General features: G+C 39.4%; 2 protein-coding genes across 2 annotated transcripts in view; one reads left to right on the forward strand and one right to left on the reverse strand.

The window, feature by feature from the left end:
• crlf1a (cytokine receptor-like factor 1a) overlaps positions 1-26,723 on the reverse strand; it is a 227,773-nt gene that overhangs the window by 70,687 nt on the left and 130,363 nt on the right. The window lies entirely within an intron of this gene.
• Positions 19,645-26,723, forward strand: part of nrd1a (nardilysin a (N-arginine dibasic convertase)) — a 48,412-nt gene continuing 41,333 nt past the window's right edge. The window contains exons 1-4 of the mRNA XM_033988189.2: positions 19,645-19,699; positions 22,278-22,594; positions 24,749-24,983; positions 25,378-25,459. Of these exons, the coding sequence (XP_033844080.1) occupies positions 22,413-22,594; positions 24,749-24,983; positions 25,378-25,459 (499 nt within the window). The 5' untranslated portion in view covers positions 19,645-19,699; positions 22,278-22,412. The remainder of the gene's footprint in view (positions 19,700-22,277; positions 22,595-24,748; positions 24,984-25,377; positions 25,460-26,723) is intronic.

Below are 26,723 nucleotides of genomic sequence, written 5' to 3' on the forward strand. Positions count from 1 at the left end.
AAACAAACATATGAACTGCAATAAATAAAAAACTAAATGCCATTAATGCCAATAACCAAATACTCCCCATTAGTACAAAGAAAAAAAGTACCCATGAGGAATTCCATCTGTTAGGTATTAAACAGTAAGTTGATATAGTATTCATCATGCCAGGCTTACTAATGTGTGCATTGTGCCACCATGGTAACTGCTGAACATTCCTCCATAGACATACATGCAGACCCCTTCCCTCATTAGTACAAAGAAAAACTACCCACGATAAATATTGAACCCCAAAAGGTACTATTCCCTCTGTTATGCATCATGACAGGCCTACAAATATTTGCATTGTGCCACCATGGTAACTGCTGAACATTCCTCCATAGACATACATGCAGAGCCCCCACCCACGAGTATAAAAACAAAACATACCCATGATAAATATTGATCCCCAAAACGTATTGTTCCAATTGTTATGTATTGAACGATAAGTTGATATAGTATTCATCGTGATCACCATGGCAACTGCTGAACATTCCTCCATAGACATACGTGCAGACCCTCCATGCACGAGTCCCAAAAAAAAAGTACCCACAATAAATATTGACCTTCAAAACATATTGTTTCATCTGTTATGTATTGAACGATAAGTTGATATAGTATTCATCGTGATCACCATGGCAACTGCTGAACATTCCTCCATAAACATACGTGCAGACCCCCCACCCATGAGTAAAAAAAAAATCCATGATAAATATTGAACCCCAAAATGTATTGTTCCATCTGTTATGTATTGAACAAAAAGTCAATATAATGTTCATCGTGATCACCATGGTAACTGCTGAACATTCCTCCACAGACATCCATGCAGACCCCCCACCCACAAGGACAAAGAAAAAAGTACCCACGATAAATATTGGCCCCCAAAAAATATTGTTCCATCTGTTATGTACTGAACAATAAGCCGATATAGTATTCATTCTGATCACCATGGTAACCGCTGAACATTCCTCCATAGACATACATGCAGACTCTTTTCCTCCCCAGTGTGATGTCATTACAAAATATCAATATTGTAATTCTCTGCTTGGAATCCAAACAGCAAAATGTACCCATCCAAAAAGCCGTAGCACTCGCCTCATTTGTCTCTGCCAGTTTAAGCCCGTCTGTGGTTCAAACGCCACAACAACGCTATAAAGTGATCGTTTTTCATACGTCGTCATGACAGCGTATTGTTCCTGTAAATTAACTCGTCGGTGTGGTTTTATTAAGCTTTCCGCCATCGTGTTCGCTGGGATTTGGACAAACGATTCATGTATTCAGCGTCCTTGGTGGCGGACGGGCGTAGAATCTTAAAAAGCCATTTCAGATTTGGACATAATGATCAAATTAAGAGGATGGGGCCATTAAGAAATCAACTGGATATTACATCAGATTATCGAATTACAGCTGCAAATTATGGCATTTCACTGCTTTCCCCCAGAATAATTAGTTTTCCCCAATAAACTGGCAACACGCTACAACAAAATGAAACCACTTACAACGTTCCAATGGGTGCTTAGAGCGTTTGTACCATCAACCTGAATTGGCGTGTCCTTTGGCAAGACACTCCCCACAAGATTCTTATGTATGAATGTGGCAGTACAGGTTTATTTGTGGTATAATTTTATGCAGGCAACATTTTATATTTATCTATTCATCTTCTGGCTGCTACTTAGTGAGAAAAAAGTCAACATTTCCCGTGTAATTATTTTAAAATATATACTTTCATGGCCAGTATTAGGCAATTTTCTCATCTGTTATAATATTGTTTTCTCATCAAAAATCTACCCAAGTTTAACACAAAAATCCTGCATATTTAGACTGTGTTTTCCTCTCAAACTGAAAACACTCACACACAGTTCCATCTTGTGATGTTGTCATGTGGTAATACAGGAAGTGCTCCGCTGTGTTTTTAAACTTCATACTCCTTCACTGGAATCATTTGGATAATTTGAGCCATGGAATTTACGATCTCTACTGACCAAATGTAAAAAGTAAATGTTAACTAGGAAACTACAACTTCGTGACATCACTAGGTGGAACAGAGTGTAAAAATAAAGGATTACGCAAATGTATGAATGAAACAAAACACAACTTGAGGTATGTTTTTGAGGAGGTAACATAATTATAACATGGTTTAAAGCTCACAAGAGTCAACTTTGTGTAATATAGGACCTTTAAAGAGGCTGTACCCGGTTTGTTTATTTGTTTTTTTCATGTTCAGGCAAAGCAAGAAGTAACGCTAGTCCGCTCCCTAAAATTGTGTTACGTTTAAAATGCTGTATGAGTGTTCAGATTTACACAAGGTCTACAATTAGAGTATATGTTATGTTCAAACGTTCACGACAACAATAGTTTTATTTTCTTCTGTCCTTAAGCTGAAATAACATATTCTTTGAACAGCTTCAGAAAACGTCGTCTCTGGGGATCGCAGTCATTTTTCAGTACAAACCTCAGTACAAGAAAAGCCATCAAAGATCCTGAAAGCAAGTACAGAAACAGTGATGTCTGAGCTAATGAGGGCTGAAGATGCTAAATGAACCGCTTTGAATGTGACAAAATGGAGCTGTTTCACATGTGTTTAAAAATTGCTTCGGCTTTTTAGTATTATTAGATTGAAATAACTGTACGTCAATAGAGTGAAGGCGCTGTGCTCGTTACAAGTCTGGATTGTGTTTTGGATTTGAGGTAAAATAATTATGCAAATCCCATGACTGCACATAAGAGAAAAAAAAACAAAAAAACAAAATGCTAATCGACCTAAACCGTACACAGTCAGCTAATCTTCCCGCTAGGTACTCCTGATCAAGCCCCAGTAGCACTAAAGTTGTACTGTGTAACCTTTCTGGTGGGGGTCTGCTACTTGCTTGTCTCTATGGATAATATGAAGTATTGCTTTGTTTAGAATGTTGGGTAATATAGCATTAAACTTATTCATATCCCATATAGACAAATGGATGGTACGAGCAGGCCGTGTTAGAGGTCAGATCTGTGGAGAGGCGACACTACTCATAGTGAAAATTCAGGTTACGCTTTAAAAACTACACCTAAAGCAGGGGTGTCAAACACATTTACACCGAGGGTCACATCAGCAAAGGACCTAATGTAAAATAAAACTAACACATTTTTTAACTAGTTAATTAACGGTTTCTGTATTTATTACTTATTCCAGTTACAAATATTGCATATGCACTTGCGTAGATGTAAAAATATGGCTGTGTAATTGCCTATCACCTGATAAACTGAGATTTTAAGACCATCATACGTTTTAATATACCCCGTTGAGGGCCACATAAAATGATGTGGAGGGCCACATTTGGCCCGTGGGCCTCGAGTTTGACACATGTGACCTAAAGGAACATTAGGAGTTTGATTTTAAATTTCACAGACAGGAGGTAATCATGTTCAAATCAAAGACAGCTTTTACTGATAATTGTCCATTGACTCTGGCTCCAATTAATTTTACAAAAAAAAACTGTCGCTGCTGCTCTCAGGCTCATCATTTTGGTCTGTTTGTATTGACCTGCTCTACACGATCATGGCATTTTTATTCTGCTATTGTGTCTGTAAATCAAGAAATGAACATTAATAACAAACAAATCTGTCGTAACGGTGCGGGTTAGGACCCAGGGATGCAGACTCAGGGCAAGTTTACAGTGTTTATTGTACAGAATAGTGAATAATAGTCTTTATCAGTTCATTCAAACACACACGAGGAACCAGGGAGCAGGAGGCAGACCAGGCGGGCGGAGTGCAGGTCGGAGACGGGCAAGCCAGGACCGGAGTGAAGACAGGAGCGGGACGAGACCGGGGCAGGGCCGGCGTAGTCCAGAGAGCGGGACCCAAGGCAGGAGGCAAGCAGCAAGCCAGAGACCAAGACAGGACAGGTAGCAAGACGGAGGGATGACTGTACCGGAGCCGGAGCGCAGAGGCAGGAGCAGGAACGAGCGAGGACAGGAATCTGGAAGATGACAAAATCCAGTAAGAGCATGCAGATGAGCAAAATGATACAAAAACTGAGCTGGAGCATTCACGTTTACACGCGGACGGTCTGGCTCCGAGTGTAGTCTGCCGAGCCCTCATATGCTCAGCAGCAGGTGACGGTGATTGCGCTGATGCGCTCCAGGTGCGTGCGGGAGGAGTCACGAACTCCGCCCAGCTCCAGGCAGACAGGTAGGGGAGGGGGAGAGAGCACAGGAGGACAGGAACAAATGGGCATCATGACAAAATCAGGTCAGTCCCATTAGCAACGGGTTTGATTGACATTGTTACTAAGCGCCTGCTCCCTGCTAAACCAGTGGTGAGGGCGGGAAGCAGCGTTACCTTTAACAGTTTTGCTCCAGAATGGTTCTTTGGTTGCTTTGATACTCGTGGTCAGAAGTCAAATGCTGTGGGTGACGTCACACTCACTTAATCCACTTCTTTATACAGTCTGTGCACCACCTAAACCCCAGCACCTGCAGCCAATCATTAATCACTGCTTGTTCAGCTAACAGCTTCATAATGAACAATGAGCCATAGTGAAAGAAAAATTCGCTTCTGTCAACTCGACAAAAAGTTATTTGAGTGAAGACGTTTAGCTGCTCATTCAAGCCACTTTGTCAGGTCTGGTCAGATTCAGACAGATGTAAGACCAGAACTGAAGGAGCTATGCCATACTGTGGAACATTTCAGACAAAGCAATACCATCTACAAAACTAACTATAGATGCAACTTATTTCTAGATCAAAATAAAATAACAGTACAGTCTTTTCTCAGTCTTTTTTCAGTAAACGCAGAATCAGGTTTTTGGCCATTTCATGTAACCAACAGTGACAGAGCTGTTGTGGTGAGCAGATTGTCCCAGATGAAGATGGTTGCACTTTGAGAGGGGCTGTGAGGGGGCTGTGAGGGGGCTGTGAGGGGGGGGGGGGGGACGCTGATACCTGAGCCTCTGGGGCATCGTAGAGAGTTTTTAGATCACTGACGCGGTCCAAATAGGAGATCTATTTATACTGGGCGGGTGCTGTCGGAGGAGCTGTCCACGGCTCACAGCGGCACATGGGAATCCTGCTGCTTTATTTCACTAGTTTGTTTTTTGTTCTTCCTTTCCTGTATTCTGACAGTTTTGCTTTGGCGATTGCAAAAGTACTACATGGAAGTTACAAAAAGTAAGCAAAAATGCAGAGTTTCAGATGCCATTCCAACATTGTATAGTTCTTCAATGTTGCCATGTATTGTGTACACACTTGTAATGCACTTTACAGGCTTGTCAAGGCCTCTCAAAATGCCTCACTGTAGGTATTATTCATGCACTCCACACTCCGAAGTGGTACTACTACAGCTACTGTTGTAGCCATAGCTGCCCTGGGGCAGACTGATGGAAACGAGGCTGCCAACCTGCACCAGCCCCTCCGACTACCACCAACATTCACACATCACATTCATACTGGGTAATGTGGGTAATGTCTCTTTTCTAATCAGTGCCAGACTGAATAAGTGACCCCCCCCCCATCATGAGCAATTATCTTGAGGCTTTTCTTTTTCTCTTTGTCTCTTCAAATGCTTTTTAGAGATTTAGCTTTTTACAAGGAGTAGCCAGGCAAGTTTTTCCATTTCTTTGGTATTTCTTTTGGCTGTTCTAGTAAACAGCACAAAAAAAACCAAACACCATATTTCCTGTATTTTGGAGCATGTTAATGGCGTAATAACAGAACTTAGTTCTGGTGGGAATGAATCCTTCCCCCGACCTTCAGGTTGGATTCTCTACTCCGCTCCTGTTACTCAGCCTCTGTTATGGTCTAGATCAAGACAATCACATTGATGTGTGATCAAAAGAAGCAGATAATGGCTGTATTTACCTCATAAAGACAATATAAAGATACAGTGTACATGAAGTGTGATCTAATCAAAATAGTGATCTGGCTCCAGACATTTTAAAAACATTAAATTGTTGAACAAACAGACAGTTAGGTCTATAATCAATATATATCTATGTTGATCTACAAAATGACCATAAAATCATAAAATGTGCATACAAACAAGAGACATTTTGCCATACCCAATCTCCATTAAGCCCTACCTGCCACAGTCATTTGTAACCTCTCTGTTTAAAGGTTAAATCAGGTTGGACTGCAGTCTTCTTCAGTCCTGATGAAGAGTGATAATGGTCTAAACGAATAATCAATTCCCACCCCGGGATGTTTAAACCCCTTCAATGACATGTTTATTTAAAGCGCGGGGCTAGTTAGCGAGCTACTTAACTTACAATTGACTATTAGGATTGTATTACCTCGTGATGTCTGAGGAAATCGGTCATGCAGAGATGGGGAATGGAAGTCATGTGACCCAGTCAGCCAATCAGGATCTGTGTTTGGGAAAAGAGAAAGTTGGTTCAAGTAGATTAGCAAAGTTTCTATGCATTTGAATAGGTTAGTGCATCGTAGTTTTAACATTTAAGACATGTATTTGGTGTTAACCTAAATGTGCTGTTATTAAAACAGGCTTGCTCATATACATCATTCAAATAAATGTGTATTATAAATTTATATAATATATATATATATATATATATATATATATATATATATATATATAAACATTCAAACAAATACTATGACAAGACAGGCATAAACTTCTATATTTGCTATGAATTTGTCTATCCTCATGGAAACCAAAAGCTGTATGGGATACCTCATAAACTCAGATATGAAGCTCAAATCAAATATAAAATTGTACTCAAAACAAAGGGAAATGTCAATTTGTTTATTGTAATAAAAGAAAAAAAACTTGATAAAAAATGTAGTTCATGTCTACAGTTTCAGTTCTGAAGCCAATTATTCAATCAGAAAACAGAATGAACTTCTCACTTTGCGTTGCCAGATCCTACAACTAAAAACAGTTTGCAATCAACACAAAATGATGTCTTTCGTATTTTCAGCACTTTCTATTGTAATTGTACAGTTGCTTTAAACCAGTAGGAATACATACGGTATTACAGCTATTACTTTGAAGTGGTTGATAAGCAATGGGTTCACACTATGCTATGCTAACACTTCTACAATATAGTGCCGACTGTGGCGACCCAGAATGCACGCTGTGGTTGGGCGCAATTAGGAACAATGGCATTAGAGAGTCCATGCTGTGCTTTGGATGGGTCTATTGTAGAAATTTCACCACTACAAATCTGCTGTAATGTACATCTGGAGGAGACGTTTCAAATGGGTTTAAAGGACACACATTTTGTTTTGGCTCAAATGGAAAAAAGGTGCTTCATTTTTGCACTTGAAAATGAAAAGGGTTTATATGAGGTCTGAAAGTTTTAAAGGGCCCATCTTACACCGTTTTCTGAGCTATGTTATAATGTTGTTTCCTCATCAAAACATTTTTCTGTTTTGTTTCATTCACACATGTTTAACATACAAACCCTGCATATTTACACCGAGTTCTTCTCTCAAACTGTTGTCATGTGGTAATACAGGATGTGCTCCACTTTGTTTTTAAACCCCACACACCTTCACTAGAATCATTTGGATGATTTCAGTCCTGGAATTGCCAATCTCTACTGAACAAAATTTAAAAGGAGCTGTTAACTTGAAAACTACCGCTTCATGACATCACAAAGTAGAACAGAGCAGAGTAGTAAAAGAGCATTTTGAGCTTTGAAGATGTAAACAGAATAATAATAAAGGATTACTCAAACATGTGTGAATGAAACAACACAACTCCAGGTGTGTTTTTGATGAGTTTTTAATTATGTTGAAATGTTTTTACCTCATGAGCCAGTTCTGCATAATACATGAATGAATCGTGCTAGAACTTGGAGAGTAAATGAGAAGGGAAAATAACTATAACATGTTTAAAGTAGGCCCACTTTAAAGGTGAACTGTAACACTTTTGTAGCGGGATTCATCCACCTGCTTGTCTCAGTGGAGCTGGTGTTGTTTTGATGATGTTTACTCAATGACAGGTGTTGGAAATATGCATCATTACTGTGAGCGGAGCAGCTACTCCACAGATCTGACCCATAAGGTGACCTGCCTGCTTGTCCCCATGAAGACAGACAGAAGTATTAGTAGAAGTAGTATGCAACTCCAACAGTAAAGTTACATAATGCATCTTTAAGAAGCAAACCCCAGGCAGCATGGTTAAACCAGACATCCAATCCAATCCAACTTTATTTATAAAGCACTTTAAAAACAACAGTCGACCAAAGTGCTGTACACAAGTTAAAACACAAAAAACATGAGATGGAATAACATTAAAAACAGAACATGATAAATGTCAAGTCTTTACACTGAGTTAAAAGCCAAGCTGAAAAAAATGAGTTTTAAGAAGAGATTTAAAAACAGGAAGTGAGACATGTGACTTATATGAACTTTAAACCATGTTATAGCAGCATTCCCTCATCATTTGTTTACTCAGAGCTGGAGCTGATGTCTGCATTATGCATTGTTTTTTTTATCACCCTCCTGCATGTAGCTGTGCACTTATTTGCAATTTTATGAAAAATTCATACATTGGGGCATGTTACATAGACATGTTTTTTCAAAAACAACATAATAAATAAAGCTCTGCTGCTGTGGTGAAATGCCACGATGACGATAAAACCAAATCAATGGACAAATCAATGTTTTATTGTTAAAAGTGCTGTACTTTATTTTTCTTAAAAACATGAGAAAACAGAACTGGCTCAATTTAAATGATTTGCAGTGGTCTAAAGTTACTCCTCACTTACCTTATGCATTCTGAGCCTATATATTCACCACAATGAGTTTATAAGTGCTTTTCACAACTCTGAGGTTAGTATGCAGCCATCATGGTAATGCTAACAACAACTAGCATGCAGACCGAGGACAGCTGCTTATATAATATATCTGTACTGGGGCAAGACAAATTTAGCTCAAATATATGGCAAAAAATCGTCTACATGAACTTCAAGTTGAAGTTAAAATAAGTCTGTTGTGTGCTGTATCGAATTATAAAACATTTTACCGTCTGTTAATCAGGAAAAACGCATTGGCATGGTAGTTGTTGTTACCTTTGCAGTGATGGCAAAACTCCACTCTGGTCTCTGGAGTTGTGAAAATCACTTAAACACAAATACACAAATAGTTAGAACACTCAGAATGCATAAGGTAAATGAGGAATAACTGACACAAACCGTTTAAAATTAGGTAGTTTTGTTTTTCACATTTTTGAGACAGTAAAAATCAGAAACAGTGCCTTAATTTGACTCCTACAACCATGTTTGCAGTTTCATGCATTTATTTTAATACTTTTAGCAGTGCACTAGTTTAGCAGTGATCCTACCCCAGTGTAATGCCTGTTTAACTTTGCTGTTCCTTTTTAAACCTGTTTTGTTTCTTTGGGGTTTGTTTTGCCCTTAAGTTGCTCCTCGGTGTCTCGGGAGCCCTCTCACTTGCACACTACACAGTTAAGAGCAGAAGTAGTGGAGAGGAGCAGGAGAGCAGGGGACCAGTGGAGAGCAGGGGGAGGGGGATCCTCCGGCAAATCTGACAGTTAGTGGGAGCCCGAGAGTGGAGGAGAGAGGGGGACAACAAGCACGGGGAATTAGGGGTTTCACCAGGGCAGCTAGAGAAGGGTGTGAGGGGGAGGGAGGGGGTATAGCGTGTATGTGTGTGCGTGTGGGCGGGTATTCATTCATAATGTGGCGGGGACTGGAATCCGCACACTCACTTCCCCAAGGTATTGTAAATCCTTCAATATTAGATCAACAACATTCAGTTCAGTGTCAAGTTAAGATGTAAGTGAATTATGGTTAAAGATTAGATCACCATGTTACCTTTTATTGTTTTGAAAATATCTGTGTAATCGCTCAGTCGTCCAGGTCTGATCCATAGCAAAAGAAAAATAAAAACTGTCTATTGGACGAAAGGCTGTAGGAGTGAAGACATTTGGATGAGCAGCGAAACGTCTTCACTCCTACAACGTTTTTGACAGATTCTCCCGTCCCATTGCTCTCCATTCACTCCTCCTTCAAAGCGCTGTCACGTTACAATTGGCCTGCATCCTGCTGTTATGAGCCAAAGGTGGACCAAAACATATTTAAGAAGGGTACAGGAACTGAAACTAGGGGAAAAAAATACCACAAAAATGTAGGCAATTAAAAAAACAGAGGGGAAAAGTGCCCAAACTTAACAGCTGCTGGGTGCTGTATATTTACGGTGAATTGTCATGCTGGAGCATGGATGATATAGGCTTGTGGGTTGAGCATTGGACAAAAACGTACAACAGTAAGAGGGTTCGAATATCGAATAGGGAGCGGAAGAGATCACTAAATTACTGAAACATGAATAGATGACATTTACAACCTCTTGCTGTGTGTTTTTTTATGAGGGAACGTTATGGTAGATTTTGCAAAATACCCCCTCTATAAGTGGGGTATTTTTTAATACGGTTGGCACCACGACAAAACAAATGGAAGGGGATACAAGTATATGTAATAACTTCATACAGACACTGGGCAGTGCAAACACAGTGTGTACAGTGTGTTTGTGTGACTGAAAAAGATTTGCAGTTCAAATCCCAAACTAATTCATTCTGTCATTAAGCGAGTCAGCAAGAGACTTCACTCACCTTACCAGTGAGCGCACACCAGTGTGTGGTGTAGTTGGCAGTTTGGCACAGTGTAATTACAGCATAGTGTAAATCCTTGTTCCTGATGTATCCTTGGCCAAGACAGTGGTGTTGTACGTGCTGAGGTGGGTAGTACTCTGTAAAAGCTTTATGGTAAATGATTAACATTATTTAGACTTTTGTCTGTCTGGTTTCATGAACTCATAAATCATACATCAGTTTTAAATACATTCCACATCCAAACTGTTAGTACTCCACAAGTGTTCTGTTTGGTCCCTCCTGACAGTCTCACATGTGCATGTGCTGGGTTATCATGCACTGCTTTGAGCATCACCATCTGGCATCATCAGTGGGGATTCATAGAACCATAGTTACATCCGTAACTCCTGTTTCTTCAAATACTTTTTTTTTTTACTCTAGTAAAACAAGAAATTATTACTTTTTACCTCTACTTGCACAGACAAGAGTATAGCCAGAGGAGCAGAGCCATAATGTTATTTTAAAGTAACGTTCAATCTGCCTAAGTGATTGTGTTTAACTTTACACTTAAGGTGAGTCTCCTAAGTTTCAACTCTGTATGTCCCCACAAGACTCACAGACCCAACCCGTGTTCTGTATTATAAGAAGACAGTAGGTAGGTCAGTGGTCTTGGTCATTATCTCCAGATTAAACCGCAGGGGCCAGTCCCAACAGGACTTGACCTCTGATTCACTGTAGCTGCACAGCCAAGGACACACCTCCCTGGAGAAACAAGCTAGTGATTCATATCATTACCCATAGGCCCTAATCTACACACTTACACGCGCACACACGCACATGCACACACACACACATGCACGTAAACACACACAGGCTCACACTTGTTGGGTTTCCATGCTTTTTGGGGACATTACATTGAGTTATATTCATTTCCTGGAGAGTGATCCTAATTTTAACCCTGGTCACTACGTGCCTAAACCTAAAGTGCATAAGACAAGTTAGGCAATTACGGTAATATCACTAAAACATGGGTAACATCGTTAGATTTAAGACTCTTGCTTAGTTCTTGGATTTTTAAAATTTTGGTGAAATTAATAGTTTTACTACCTGGTTGAACACAGGCGACAGATGTGACACTGTAATTCCATAACTGTTACCTAGCAACTACACTGATAACAAGGGCCAAAACTTGCCAAAAATGCCCAATAGTTATGATTAGACAAATAAAATAAATAGCAATACCTTTATTTTATTGAATGAAGGTTTAAACAGTCAGAAAAATACCTTCCTTGCCCATAAATTGTCCCTGGATTTTGGGTATAGGTTTCTGTGTTGATGACATGGATGGAGGTATTCAGTTTTAAAACTCACTGCTACTTTCTGTATTTTTGTACTTTTCGTTTCAATGTTCTTCCACAAACCGCCATTTAACTGATGTAAAACTATAATAAATATTGACCAGTTACTATCATGAAAACCTGTCTAATGAACTTTAACCTAAACCATAACCTATTTTAAACTAGATCTGAACTTTAAACCATGCTGTTCATCTAATAATAAAGGATATACAACATGTTGAACTGATTTTTGTCCTCATAAGTAAGGTAAGTCCCCACGATGTGAGTGTGTGTCTGTGTGTATAGATTTTAGTCCCCACAATATTACAAATACTTGTCCACCCACACACACGCATGCACACAGACACATATAGAGACGCCAGACGCCCCGTTCCCTTTTAACACGACGGGGGGAATTACCACGCACCACGGCTGAGAAGACTGTGTCCCCGTGAACACACACAAACACGCACGCGGGCGAGGAGCTAATTAATCATGCCTCCTGTATTAATTAGGATTCAAATCAGTTGCTATGGGAACCTTGCCCTCCATTGGAATCTTATAAGGTAAAGTTGCTGCTACCTTCTGCTGCCACTGCTGCCTTCAATGACAAATGTAGGGGACGAATTCTGAATACAGAACGGACTGGGGAAAAAATATCTAATTATGATTTTGCTGACAAGTATTACGATTTGATTTGCGATTTATGTTTTACTAATAGGATTCTGTTCAAAGTTTATATTTTAAACGTGTCCAGGAGAATTGACAAAAACACTGAATTACTTGTATTAGTTGGTCTGTTCATATTTCAGTTTGTGCAGCTCTAAACGACAGGACTAACAGCTTTTACACAGAATAAGACAGGAGATTTTGTCTTTTGTCGAGGAAATTATGGTCCTTCAAAAATGGTAGCCTTTGTGACTTGCTAATTGTGTTCATTCAAATTTCGATTTGATTGTGATTTATCTCACAGCTCAAATACCAGAGGTGGGTAGAGTATCCAAAAATTGTACTCAAGTAAGAGTAATGTGGGCAATAGGTGCAAAAGGTTCTGTTTCCCATATAGCAGTGGCCATATATCACACTAAGGGAAAATAACAGCTATGTTCTGCTCATTTTGGTAATCTGTTTGGTTATCTGTAGCCCCTCTCAGTAATGTGTAACCCTCACCCTGTAACCCCTGCTCTGAGAGGGTTATAAAACACTCACCTTGTTCGACTTGTCTATAGAATGTTGAACCCCGACTCTTCTAGTAGTATAAAAACCCTGGTATAATCTCAGACTCTGCACTGGACTCTGCACTGGACTCTGCACTGGACTCTGCACTGGACTCTGCACTGGACTCTGCACTGGACTCTGCACTGGACTCTGCACTGGACTCTGCACTGGACTCTGCACTGGACTCTGCACTGGACTCTGCACTGGACTCTGCACTGGACTCTGCACTGGACTCTGCACTGGACTCTGCACTGGACTCTGCACTGGACTCTGCACTGGACTCTGCACAAGGCTCAACTAGACTGCTTCAGACATGCCTACTCACCTGACTTTGCTTTGAATTTTGCTGGTCGCTGCCTTTAACCTGACTGTATTGCTGTAACCGGCAATAAAAATCTACAGAACAATCCCCGTGCCTCTGCGCCTGTTCTTCATGCAACAGAACAGAAAACAACAGTTACTTCAAAATAATTTCAAGCAGAATTACAGTTGTAGCAAGAGTAAAAAAGTATCTGGCCAACCGCCAACCTTCGGATCAATGGACCTTCCTCACTTGTAGACTTGTAAGCAAACGTTTAATAAAGTAAGAGTACTGCAACATAATTCAAGTAAAAGTAAAAGTATGCTGCTAGAAAAGTACAACTGAGTACTAGCCACCTGTGCCTACTGCTTGCTATGATTTCTAGCACCATTGACATTGGCCCAATGATTTTAGCCGTGGAAAAGACCGGAACGATTCTGAAAAATATATGAAATTACTTTAGTCATATCTTGCTATAGAAAACGTGAAGTAGGTGGTGGTATTACAAGGTTTCACGTCTGGGGAAAGCATATCCAATTGATTTGCGTCGCACAGAGGACCTTTAAGTTGCACTACTTTCTGTGGAGGGTTACTTTGATGCGCTTAGGCTTGGCAGGAGCGGTGTTGTGAGAGAATATTGACTCCAGTGATGTAGTTGACCCTGTTGTGGCTGATAACGGTGCTTTGAATACACCGGGGAGGCAGAATAAAGAGGTAAACCCGACACAACTGATGTAATCTGGGACTGCATGAGTTTGGATGGAGGGAAATGCTGGTGTTTCCCATTCAGTGCGGGAGGGTAACAGTGAGATTTAAGACACAACGAGACACAACGAGAGTCAGCATGGACAATCAACCAAAAAATAAATAAAAGAATAGAAGGAATAATAGATGACATAGAATAATATCTTACATTTTCATTGCTGTTTTCAAGACACATTGTATATGATTATAAGCCTAATCCAACCCTAACCCAACCGTAACCCAACCTAAACCAAACCTAACCCAACCTAAACCAACCGTAACCCAACCTAACCCAGCCCTAACCCAACCGTAACCCAACTGTAACCCAACCTAACCCAGCCCTAACCCAACCGTAACCCAACCTAAACCAAACCTACCCAACCCTAACCCAATCGTAACCCAACCTAAACCAAACCTAACCCAACCCTAACCCGATCGTAACCCAAGCTAACCAAACCCTAACCCAACTGTCACCCAACCTAACCCAGCCCTAACCCAACCTAAACCAAACCTACCCAACCCTAACCCAATCGTAACCCAACCTAAACCAAACCTAACCCAACCCTAACCCAACCTAACCCGATCGTAACCCAACCTAACCCAGCCCTAACCCAACCGTAACCCAACCTAAACCAAACGTAACCCAACCCAAACCTAACCCGATCGTAACCCAACCTAACCCAACCCAACTGTAACCCAACCTAACCAAACCCTAACCCAACTGTAACCAAACCTAACCCAGCCCTAACCCAACTGTAACCCAACCTAACTAAACCCTAACCCAACCCAAACCTACTCCAACCCTAAACTTTTTGCCCCATATTTTAAACAGGGCGCCCATGAAAAGGAGTCTGAGTGCTCTCATTGGGCCCTCTCTATGTAAATAAAGATAAATACAAAATTTAAAAAACAAAATAAATCCAAACGTTGATATGCCTGGTGTTTAACAGCCTAACCTGGGACCATTTAAATATACATTATATACAGGTGACATGTGTCACATAAGATTTAAAAAGTATAGCAAAAAAGCGGAAAAGATTAAAATATTTCTAGTCATTACTATTCAACGTTATACAAAAATATTAAATTTAACTGCTAAATTCTCTAAATCATTAAAATAAAGACTGAAGCTGAACCATGCGTCGCCTTTGAGCCATCCTAGTGAAAAAAGTCTGTAGATACCAACCGTATCTACTACAGTTGTGTTCTAATACATAGAACACAACTGGGAATTGTGTTCTATGTATTTGACCCACCATTCGACATTGGTCTGACTACCTAGCTTGAGGATTAGCCAACAGTGTATGTTTTCTTTTCATAGGTGATGAGGGAAAATAGAGTACCCAGATACCCACCAAGAGACGGGCGTAACATGCAAACTCCTCACAGAAACCTGGATTTTCTAAAAATAGAACCCCCAACCTTCTTGTCCCTCTTACTCTCACCTCCCTCCTCCTGTACTGACTGATACAACATGAAGTATTGTTCAAAGTGTAGTATTAGTAGAACCCATCCTAACTGTGTCCATGTAATCCCGGGAATCAAAGAAGACATATTGTGCTTGTGTCTTCTATATAGTTATAATGTATGACACACGTAGGTCGTTAAGTTCCAATTTGCACATTTTAAATTGAAATATTGATCTAAAATGACTCGATAGAAGAAACTGCGGTGCACAATGGGAGCTGACATCTCCGTAAATGTCACCACAACAAAGAGCTATGGATACGCAAGCGATTTTTTTTGTTTCCATTTGTACCATAATGACTACACGAATGCTACCGAATCCTACACATATAATTGATTAAGAAAATTCAATTCAATTTATTTCTGTAAAGCCCAAAATCACAACAGTAGATGAGAACTGATTTAACCAACAGAACGTTAGAAAATCAACTATGAAAGAGAAACAGACAAGGAAATTAATCAAAAGTAAATGTATAACTGTCCCAGAACATCCCCTGTCCTTAGACTCTCCTCCTCAGCAAGGAAAAACTAAAAAAAAACCCAGTGGGAAAAAGAGAAACCTCGAGGAGAACCACAGTGAAGGAGAGGACCTGAGCCCACTCAACTGAAGAATCAAGTAAGTAGAGAGCAGTGGGCGTGTGCCGGTGACAGTGAAAACAGGGATTGACGGCAATATGGCGTCTTGAAAATAAGTGATTAAACATTGCTCAAACATGCACGAATCAGTCCAAATACAACTTTGCAAGAGTAAATGAGAAGGACAAGCAACTACAACATGGTTAAAAAGTTGATTTTGCATAACAGGTCTGCTTTAAAGGATGCCAGCTCAAATCCTTACACACCAAATTGGGAGAGAGGGTCTGGCTCGTGGTTGGTCGATCGGTCGGTTGCCATGGCGCCGATGTTTATCACATGCCTGCCTGCACTGCCGACAGAAGCCCAGGGGCGATCAGATTGGCAGGGCTGACGCGGGACAGGCGAGCTGGTGAGAGGAGCCGGTGAGATTGGCACACGGTGAGAGGCGGTGAAATGCCAACACGCTGCAGTGAGTTTAAGCCTAAAGGAGGAACAGCAGGGAAATAAGTGATAAGACGTAAGATAACACATATGCAGATGCCGATATTAAGCTTTTAAAATCTATAGTACAGACTAAAGTTAAGTTATAGTGAAGTTTACATATTAACTTATGGCTTTTTAAAAATATCTGTCAAATATCAGCAAAATGTTCTATATCAGACTGATACCTATATTTGGGGAGTTAGTTTAAACATACTCTTTCTCATCATACACTTACTCAGAGTTGTATTTTGATTTATGCATGTTTGAGTAATGCTGTATTGTTCTGCATCACCTAGCCCCGCCCACTTATGTCCTTATGTAATCCTTTATAAAATGTAGACACATGAACATACAAAAATTGAAGAAGTCAAAGCACGTGTTTCTTTTTTACAAAGCGGTTTTAAATTATTGGGCAAAAAGTGTCTTGCCCCAGTACAGATTATATATATATATATATATATATATATATATATATATATATATATAGTATAAGCAGCTCTTGAGGTTAAAATCTGCTGCGTGCTGTCTGCATCGAATTAAAAAGTGTGAACTAGTTCCAGCTTTTTCAGTTCTGATTCTGATGTCGATAATATAGATTTAAGTATCTACCAATCCCTGATATCCATCTGACTGAAGACTGCATTTATTTCCTTTAAACTAAAATAAGACTAAACCAAATGTGTTATGTAGCTATTACTTATCTCTCCAGTAACCACAGAACAAATTGCTTTAAATAAAAACTCAAACATTCTGAGACTTTCTAGGCCAACTAACTAACAGTAAATAGTCATATTACATCAGTTTATATCTCTAACCAGGATATCAGCTGAAGTTTTAAGTATCAGATCAGTGCATCCCAAGCACATACCTGCAAATTAGAAGTACGAGATACGACTGAAATGCTAATGAAATGATAACTTGAACTTGATATAATGCTATGCTAATATGTGCACAGTATTGCTGCAAAACAGTTCACGGCTCTTGGAAGAAATGAAAAAATCCCTTGCCTGTATAATGAATAACTTATATTCAGAAAATATTTCACCAAGACAACAATGTAAAGAGCTCTAGACCTGCTTAACTTCCTAATAGTAGTTTTAATGTGAATATGATCATACCAACTGTCTGTAGTGTCCTGAGATGGTCAACTTCTTAAAGAAACTGTATTTTTCCAAGGGTATACTTTTAGTCCTACTTGAGTAATACTTTTATTGAAGTAACAGTACTCTTATTGAGTAAAAGTTTTGGTTGCTCTTCCCACTGTCTGTGAGGGTAGACCGAGCCTTTGCTGCCACCACCGCCCTCGCCCTCTGGAACACACTCCCACAACCCATCAGGAACTCAGACTCACTGCAGCACTTCAGATCATTACTAAAAACTCACCTGTTCTAGCTGGCATTCCCCACATGATTTCCACCGTCATGTTCTACTGGTTTCTTATTATTTGTGTTCAAACAAGCACTAGGCCTGTATAAGTCTGATGCATTATGATTACTGTTATTATTCTTATTATGACTGTGGTGATTATTATTATTTCTACAAGTGACATATTCAGATATAATGTAGTTTTCCTCATTTTTGTGTCCATCCTTTGAAAATACCACATTTTGTCCATTACACTACTTTGTACTTCTACTTGGCACCTAGGAACCTAAGGAGTCTATAAGAAATTGGCTTTACCTTATGTCCCCTATGACCTCACTGCGCCATCTAGCGGCCCGCCCTCACAGCACCAGAGTGAAAAGGAACAATCATGTAACACCCCACGCGCCCTGACCAGCCAGAGCACTGTACCGTAGAGTCATTGCGCTGTGATTGTGCCCAGCAGACCCCCACACAGCCCATTCATGTGAGCTGTGATGGCGCTGCAGCAATAGCCTGTTCGCTTGGCTCAAGTGGAGACTGACAAAATCACCAATTACGACATTTAGCGGCAATGACAGCGCGCCTAGGACATCCTCCACGATCTCGCGCTCGTAATGATCAGCAGATGGGTAGCAGCTGTCTCCGTCCACGTCCAGGTGGCCTGTCTCAATGTCCCCCGCATCTGCACACGTCCCATGTAATAACTTTTCACTAAATCACATGTGTGTGACTGGGCGGTGCGACGTTCAGGGTCGGCCGAATCGGATCTCTGATACGACGACTCTTTGATTTAAACTATGGATTTGAGGGTGAAAGCTTTTCATTCTTAAAATACGTAAAAGTAAATAAATACAATTAAAAATAAGTAAATAAATAAACAAATGTAGAAATGAATACATGTGCAAATAAATGAATGTAAAAAATTAATATGTGATTAAAAAAAATAAATATCAAAAAGAAAAGGCAATAAATAAATGCGTAAATAAATTATTGTAATAATAAAAAAATAACATTGCATAAAGATAAAGCTTTTTATTTTTATGCAATGTAAAAATAAAAATTGTAAATAAATACAATTAAAAATAAATACATAAATGTAGAAGTAAATGTGCAAATAAACGCATGTAAAAATGAATACGTGATTACAAAATAAATATGAAAAAGAAAAAAAGAAAATAAATGCGTAAATAAATGATTGTTGAAATAAATATAATAAAAAATAATACAATTTATAAATAAATAAATGAATACATAATATATATAGTATAGAAATGTAAAAACAAGCACGTTTTACCTTTTAAACCTCAGAATGTGATGCATTAACCTGTAAATCTATCTATCCTATTTCTTCAAGGCTCACATCGTCTATAAATATCCATAAATGAGATAAACTCAATCTTTTTAAAAGCTCGTTGAAACGAAAGATTCGGCTCGCATTTAAAAAAGAGCCTAATATCTCATCCTAGTGAACAGGACACGTGCTCACATATGCCCCGCCCCTTTGCAGTCTAACGCCAATCAGCTGCCGCCTTACTGACACTCTATACGCTCTCATCCAATCAGCGCGGAGGACGTTGCTGCGTACCCGGTATTCACCCAAACCGAGGCCCTTCTGTCAACAGGGAGGAAGGTATGCTATTTTTAAACTCTTTTTAGCTTCTATGTCAAAGTCGTTTTTGCTTAGAATAGCGGGAAATAATATAAACATGTGCAAGGTGTGTCTTATTTGGCATCCTGCGCTCAGTTGCAGTAGCTCTTCCTTTTATTTCTTGATCTACCTAAATGCATAGCTAGACATGTTGTTACAATGGTATCAAATGTATAAAACACTGGGAATCGCCTCTAGCTTAAGTGGATCTAGTTGTGCCTTCATGTTTTTAGCTTTAATCTGTGCTTGTGTTAAAAATCCGGTATAGTTTGGAGCTGTCATTGTCTGCTGGGGCTGGGCTGGTGTAAAGTGGATGCTTAGCAGATGTCAATAGGTGCTTTGTGAGGGGACAGTGGGCGCTGGCAGGACGGGTGAACCCGGGATAAACTCACGGCCCTTTGCCCCCCATGAATTCAGCTAACCTCACTGCACAGCTATGCATGCTGGGAGGAAGGCTAGGGAAATATAATCTGTTCTTATTTTCATGGTGAAACAGGTATGCTAGATTGATTATAACTGTTTGGGCTGTTTTCAGATTAGATTCAAAAGACAGTAGGCATATATTTTTAAAAAGTCAAAATGAAGGATGTATTGATCTAGATTTTTCAGTTCTGATGCCGATATTGATATTGTGACTTTAAATATCTGCCTATACCTGATATTAACACATACAGTGATACCATGATGATATATTTAAAAAATCTCTTTATTCAGACAGCAGAATGTGATTTTCAACATTAAATAATAGTACTTTCTTATATTGCCATGTGGTCTGTGTAATCCCTCAGTTGTCCAGGTAGGTTCCATAGTGATCCATGGGCGTATACTAGTCTATGTGGTCTTATAGTTGTTCTGATACATCTCTATTCAGGAAAGCTTCATTTTTGCCCTGTGAATGGCTTTTTTAGTATTGGTACCTCAAATGAGTATCTAGTTTTGATACTTTTGACAATTCTGCAAAGTAGAGAAGGAAAATGGCACCGTGTTTCAATTTCCTTAAAACACAGTTAACTTATTACAGATGCAGTTGTGTTATGTAGCTGTTGTTTATCCTTCAAATAACTAATAAGCAACTTTATATGTATGAATGTTCAAACATTATGAGGAATCTTTTTACATCCAATTAAAGGCCCAACCAGGATGTCGGCTTAACCAGTATTATGGAACCGATACCAAAACCAGGTAATTTTTCAGTATCGGGCCTTTTGAACACTAGTACCTGTATTGGTGCATCCCTAGTAAAAATCCACAAATGTTGAACCTAAGTTTTTGTATCACTGTCAAGATTTGTTGTCTTATGTATGTGCTCAGTCACACCCCCGAAAGCACTGACCCTATTGCAACTGTGACCCGACCGGTCACAAAATTGAAATGAAATGAATATGAGATGACTGTTGTTGATGTTTAATATTTCTGATGATTGTGTAATTGGCTTTAAGTCAGCCAAGGTCAATCAACATTGTGATCATTAGAACGGACTCTTTCCTAATCATAGCTTAATTATAGTCAGAGTTAATGAATTCGTCATAACTAAGTTCATCTAAGCCCTGCAGTAAGAAATATGACATTAGTAATATGCCACTCTGCGTTGTTTCTACTTGTATTTTATGAAGGTAATACAATTTAAAACAACCTTTTAACCTTTAAAAAAGGTACATTTTGATAAGTTGTTCAAGCTAGGAGGCATTCTCACAATGTAATGATATAGATGTTGTTGTTTTTTTCCTCTGGGGACTTTCTGCTTCCCCCTTTGACCTAAAGCACACCTATTATGCAAAAGAAACTTTTCAGAGTTTTTTACCATGTTATAGTTGTTTCCCCTCACAATTTACTCACTCAAAGTTGTATTTGGAGTGATCTGTGCATGTGTGAGCAATCTGTAATCGCTTATTTTCAAGACGCCATATTGCAGATCAACCCCATTTTCACCACCACTGGTACACTCTCACTGCTCTGTACTTGTGTCGTTCTCCGATTTTATTTTCTAAATCGGTGATTCATCAGCTCTCACTGGGCACTGCAGTGAGAAGTCAGCGGATTTGTTAATTTCATTAAGTTATTTTAGATCACTGTTGCAATTTAAAATGTCCAGATTATAACATAATGACCCACTGCTATCATAGATTATAACTATAAAGTAGTCCTGACCAAAACTAGCTCAAGATCTGGAGATGGGTCCAATCCAGAGTGTTTCTTTCTTTACCTTCATAAGCTATAGATTATTTTGTACTGGCTGTGTTTCTCATAGATTTCATTGAGGCAGCATAATGTAACATAAATTCACCATTCATTTTTAAAGTTTAATCATTTTGATCAGTCTTGTCACTTGTATAAATTTTGTATAACTTATTATGAGCAGCAAGGTCTAATTTTGGTATGCCACTGAATAGTCAAGGTTATATTTAAACTATTGAGTACCGGTATTTTAGACTATGGGTAGCCACAATAGTCTCCTGTATTAATGGGAAACAATGAGACATTTTCTCACTTACTGGTCTAGCTATAATAAACAAACATGTCTTCTGTGCTCCACTAACTGCTCCCTGCCCGTCTGTTCTAGGGAGGGGTCTGCACCATTGCTCTGTCCAGGCTGACCCGCTGTTCTGCCTTGCTCAGGACCATCATCTCCCCTGTGCTTCATCCTCTCCTCCTCGTCTCACTCCCCAAACCCAGAGCCCCCCCTCCACTGTACAAGATGCCCCGCAGGAATAAGTCCAGAAATACCCCCGCCACAGAGTCCTCCACCCAGGTCCAGACTGAAGCACCATCTGAACCTGCGGAGCCAAGGGATGTGGCAGCCACGCCAGAGGAAGAGGAAGACCAGAATGTGGGAGACAGCGAGATAGTCAAGTCCCCCAGTGACCCCAAACAGTACAGGTAAAGTGCACGCCAAGAGGGCCAAGTACCAAGGGATGAAGAAATTATGGAGACACATTACTTGTTATGCAAAAGTATAAAGGAGTTATGCAAACATGTTTTTTGTTGTTGTTCTGCTACAAAAGAATAATCATTGTCAAGAAGATTTGCAAGCAAGGAATGTGGCATGCATAGCTAAATAAGATTAAAAATGCCAAGCATAAAATACAGTCAAGATTAAAATCTCTGTATTTCTGTGCAATACAAATACATATACAATGCTGTCAGAAGGTTTTGATTACTCTGAGTCGACTTGCATTTCCACAAACCTGGCTCATCTAGAGTCTCAAGGAGGGTCTCCTGCTTGTTTCCATGGAAATTTTGTTCCTTATGTTTTATGATATACTGTGGAAGATTATGCTCTGAAGTATAGTTTTAACTTTGTTTCCCTGGAGTCATGCAGCTGTTGTGCCACCTCCAGAAAGTTATACGTGCTTCTTTAGGATATGTACCATCAAGTTAAAGTACTTGCACATATTAAAGCAATTAGATATCACTGACTATCGACTTGCTACCAGTTAAAAAGACAGCTTAATGGGAATGCACCGATCCAGGTTATTCGGATAAGATACAAGTTTCTGCCGATACCCATTTTCAGCCTATACCAGTACAAAGACTGAAAACAGCATTTATTTACTTTTTAAACAAAAATAAAACCAGAACACCTTTGTGCAAATAAAAGTTCAAACATTATGAGACTTTCTGGGCCGACTACGAGGAGTAAATAGTCTTGTTACATAAATTTATATGTCCAAACAGGATCTCAGCTGAACTGATATTTGGAAGCTGATTTCTGATCCAGCAAATTTTTCAGTATCAGCGCCGATAACCGATACCAGTATTAGAATGGTGCATCCCTAATTATGGGTTTTGCTGATGTAGTCAGGAAGTTACAAAACCAAGTTTTAAAGGTAATTTGTGCTCAAGATAACTACTAAAAAGAGATCAGGTCAGTATTTGTGTAATGTAGCTCATTTATTCCCCACAGTAAAATAGTTGTCACCACATATCTAGCTTGCACTTAGCAGTCGCCACAGAGACCAAGCTACGTACTTGGTAAGTGTTCTATATTTTCCCTTGTCCCCATTTACAATTTAAAACAAAGTGTACATGATGTTCTTAATCCACTCACAAAGCATTTCATTACTACTTGTTACATACATTCTCTTTTGAACCATACAAGTACGTAAGAGGATAAACAATACAGTATCCCCACAATATCACAATAAATACCACATTATGAGATACTTTTTTTTTTTGTGGATTACATATTTAAAGGGTCCCCTTTAAATATGTAATCCACAAAAAATATATATATTATTATGTAAAATCAACTTTTAATCATTTTATAAAGGTGTTCCATCATCATTAATTTACTCAAAGTTGTATTTAGATTCATGCATATCTGAGTAATCCTGCGTTGTCCTGCAGTTGAGACTTGAGTGTTCAGAAAATGTCTGTTTTCACCTACCTTCTATCACCACCCACTGCTCTGTGCTTACTTGTATGTATTAACAGTTTAACAGTGGTCCAAAGTTATTCCTCACTTACCTTAGGCATTACGAGCATCTTGATTATTCACCATGAGTTTACAAGAGCTATTCACAACTTTTGAAGACCAGACCGGAGTTTGCTATGACAGTAATGTTAATAATAAATAGCAAGCTGACGCACACTTAAAGGACAATAAAACGCTTTAGAATTAGATGCAGACAGTATACAGTGGACTTGTGGTACGTTCACACTTGTCCTTGGTGGGTCCTGGTTTAAGTCCAGTTTAGACCTGTTCTGTTCCTGGTTTAGTCCCGGTCTACCCCAGGATTAGTTTCAAATTTAATCCCAGTTTAGTCCCATTTTTTATGTGGTCTAAATGCAAGTGTGAAGAGCTGCTGAAATAATATATCATGTACTGGGGCGAGACAAATTTTGCGTAAATACAATGGAGAAAAAACAAAACGTCCATTTAATACTAAATACTAAGTCTATTATTAACAAGTGTTGATAGATCCACCGGCAATACCTTACATACTCTGTCTCAAAGCACACCCAGTGGGCTCCTCACAGTTAATGTCCCAGTGTCTGAAATGTGTCTCTCCTGTACCATCCCTCTCCCAGATACATTGTACTGGAGAACGGGCTCCGAGCGCTGCTTATCTCCGACTACAGTGGTCCAGCTGCAGAACAGGATGAGGAGGAAGAGGAAGAAGAGGAGGAAGATGGAGAGGAAGAGGAGGAGGAGGAGGAAGAAGAGGACGATGAGGAGGAAGAGGAGGATGATGAGGAAGAAGAGGATGGAAGTGAAGAGGAGGAGGAAGAGGGCAAGAGGAAAAAAGGAAATGCAGAAAAACAGGTACTGGAATTAAGTAAAAAATTCTTCATAAAGAGTTTAAAGTGCCTATGAGAGGTTGTACTACTCATTACAAAGAGGGAGTGCTATGCAAAATAGTCCATGATATTATGTTCCTTCATCAAAACCATGTCTGAAGAGGTTTTACGTGTCATCCAAGCGTGTTTCAGTAATTTAGCAATCTCTCCTGAGCACTATTCAAACCCTACTTATTGCTAGTTGTAAGATTCTATGCAATGCTCCGCTCATAAGCCTACGTCACCCTTGCTCCCACATGACAATTCTCCATAAATATACAAAACCTACAACTTCACAAACCTGATGCGTTGTGCAGTAGCATCATTAGCGAGTGTGTCATTGCCAGTGTTCCTAAAGTGTTTATATCTCTTTGTGCCAGTCGGCAGCCGCGCTCTGTGTCGGGGTGGGCAGCTTCTCTGATCCTCACGACCTGCCTGGCCTCGCCCACTTTCTAGAACACAGTAAGTATTTCATAACAGGCCAAACACATTTCCACATCTCAAATTATGCCATTTTATTTCACACAATCATTGCAGGTGTAGTCTTATGAGTGCAGTTTGTGTCAGATGCATAGAGATAATGGATTTGAAAGCGTTTTCCACGGCCCCTTTTTAGTCAACTAATCGATCGGCAGGACATGCTTTTAGTCCACCAAGAATTTCTTCGACTATAGCCTTACATTTTAATAGACTCTTTAAATGCACAGAAATTGTAATGATTTATTTTTATTATTTGCCAATTCGTCCTATTATTCTGTATGCGTCATACTCTGAGTGAATGACAGAAGGATTCAGTTCATCCAATTTATTCTAGTGAGAACATGCAAAAGCAACAGATAGCTTTTATTACCTGTGAATTTTGCTAACATGTGTTCTGAGTTAAGGCCGGGGTCAAAACAACTTATTTGGGACTTGGTTTTGACCGGTAAATCAAGAATTTTATATTACAAAGCTGTTAAAATATTGCAATAAAATAAAGTAAATTAACCAACTCTTCACACAATTTTACATGCTGAAAGGGATAATTTGATAAATCTGTATTGCATTGCAGTGATGACAATATGCTTGTCCTGTGTATTTTAATACTGAAAGTGTTACTCTTTCTGTAAAATGAAAGAAATTTAACACTGTAACTGTCAGTAAGTACAGCAACCAACATGGCCTCATAGAAAGTGATGCGTAACAATACACTACTGCTGTTCAACAACACAAGAGCAAGTATAAAAGGCGTTTTTTGGCGTGAACCTGTTCAGCTGTGCACCAGACTGGCAATACAACATGAGTGTAGGAACTTGTGGTTTGGTCGCTACTGACAGAATCCAGGGCAGAGTGTCAACAACAGTAATTGTCCTACAGCCCAGATACACTATGGCACTCTCTGGTCTGGGTCACCATCAGATTTGGATCAACAGTTGCCCTGCTTATTCTCACTTGCTTTGGCACCATGACAACGCTGGCTAGATAAAAATGTTCAAAATCAGCATGTTGGATTTTAGACTAATGATGACAGATCACTACAAACTGACTTCACTGTCTACTGTCATTTGCGTTGTTATCTCTCCAAGAGTTATATAGCAAATTTATTTCCATCACATACAAATAAATGTTGGCAGTCACTATATGCCACTATCTGTCAGAACTACACAACATCAGAAATCTCAACTTAAAAGTAGTTAGCCTTTAGCTCGGATGTTAACTTTATTTGCTAATTGGTGTCTACTAATAC

The sequence above is a fragment of the Periophthalmus magnuspinnatus genome, chromosome 22 (assembly GCF_009829125.3).
Source record: "Periophthalmus magnuspinnatus isolate fPerMag1 chromosome 22, fPerMag1.2.pri, whole genome shotgun sequence".
Classification (NCBI taxonomy): Eukaryota; Metazoa; Chordata; class Actinopteri; order Gobiiformes; family Gobiidae; genus Periophthalmus; species Periophthalmus magnuspinnatus.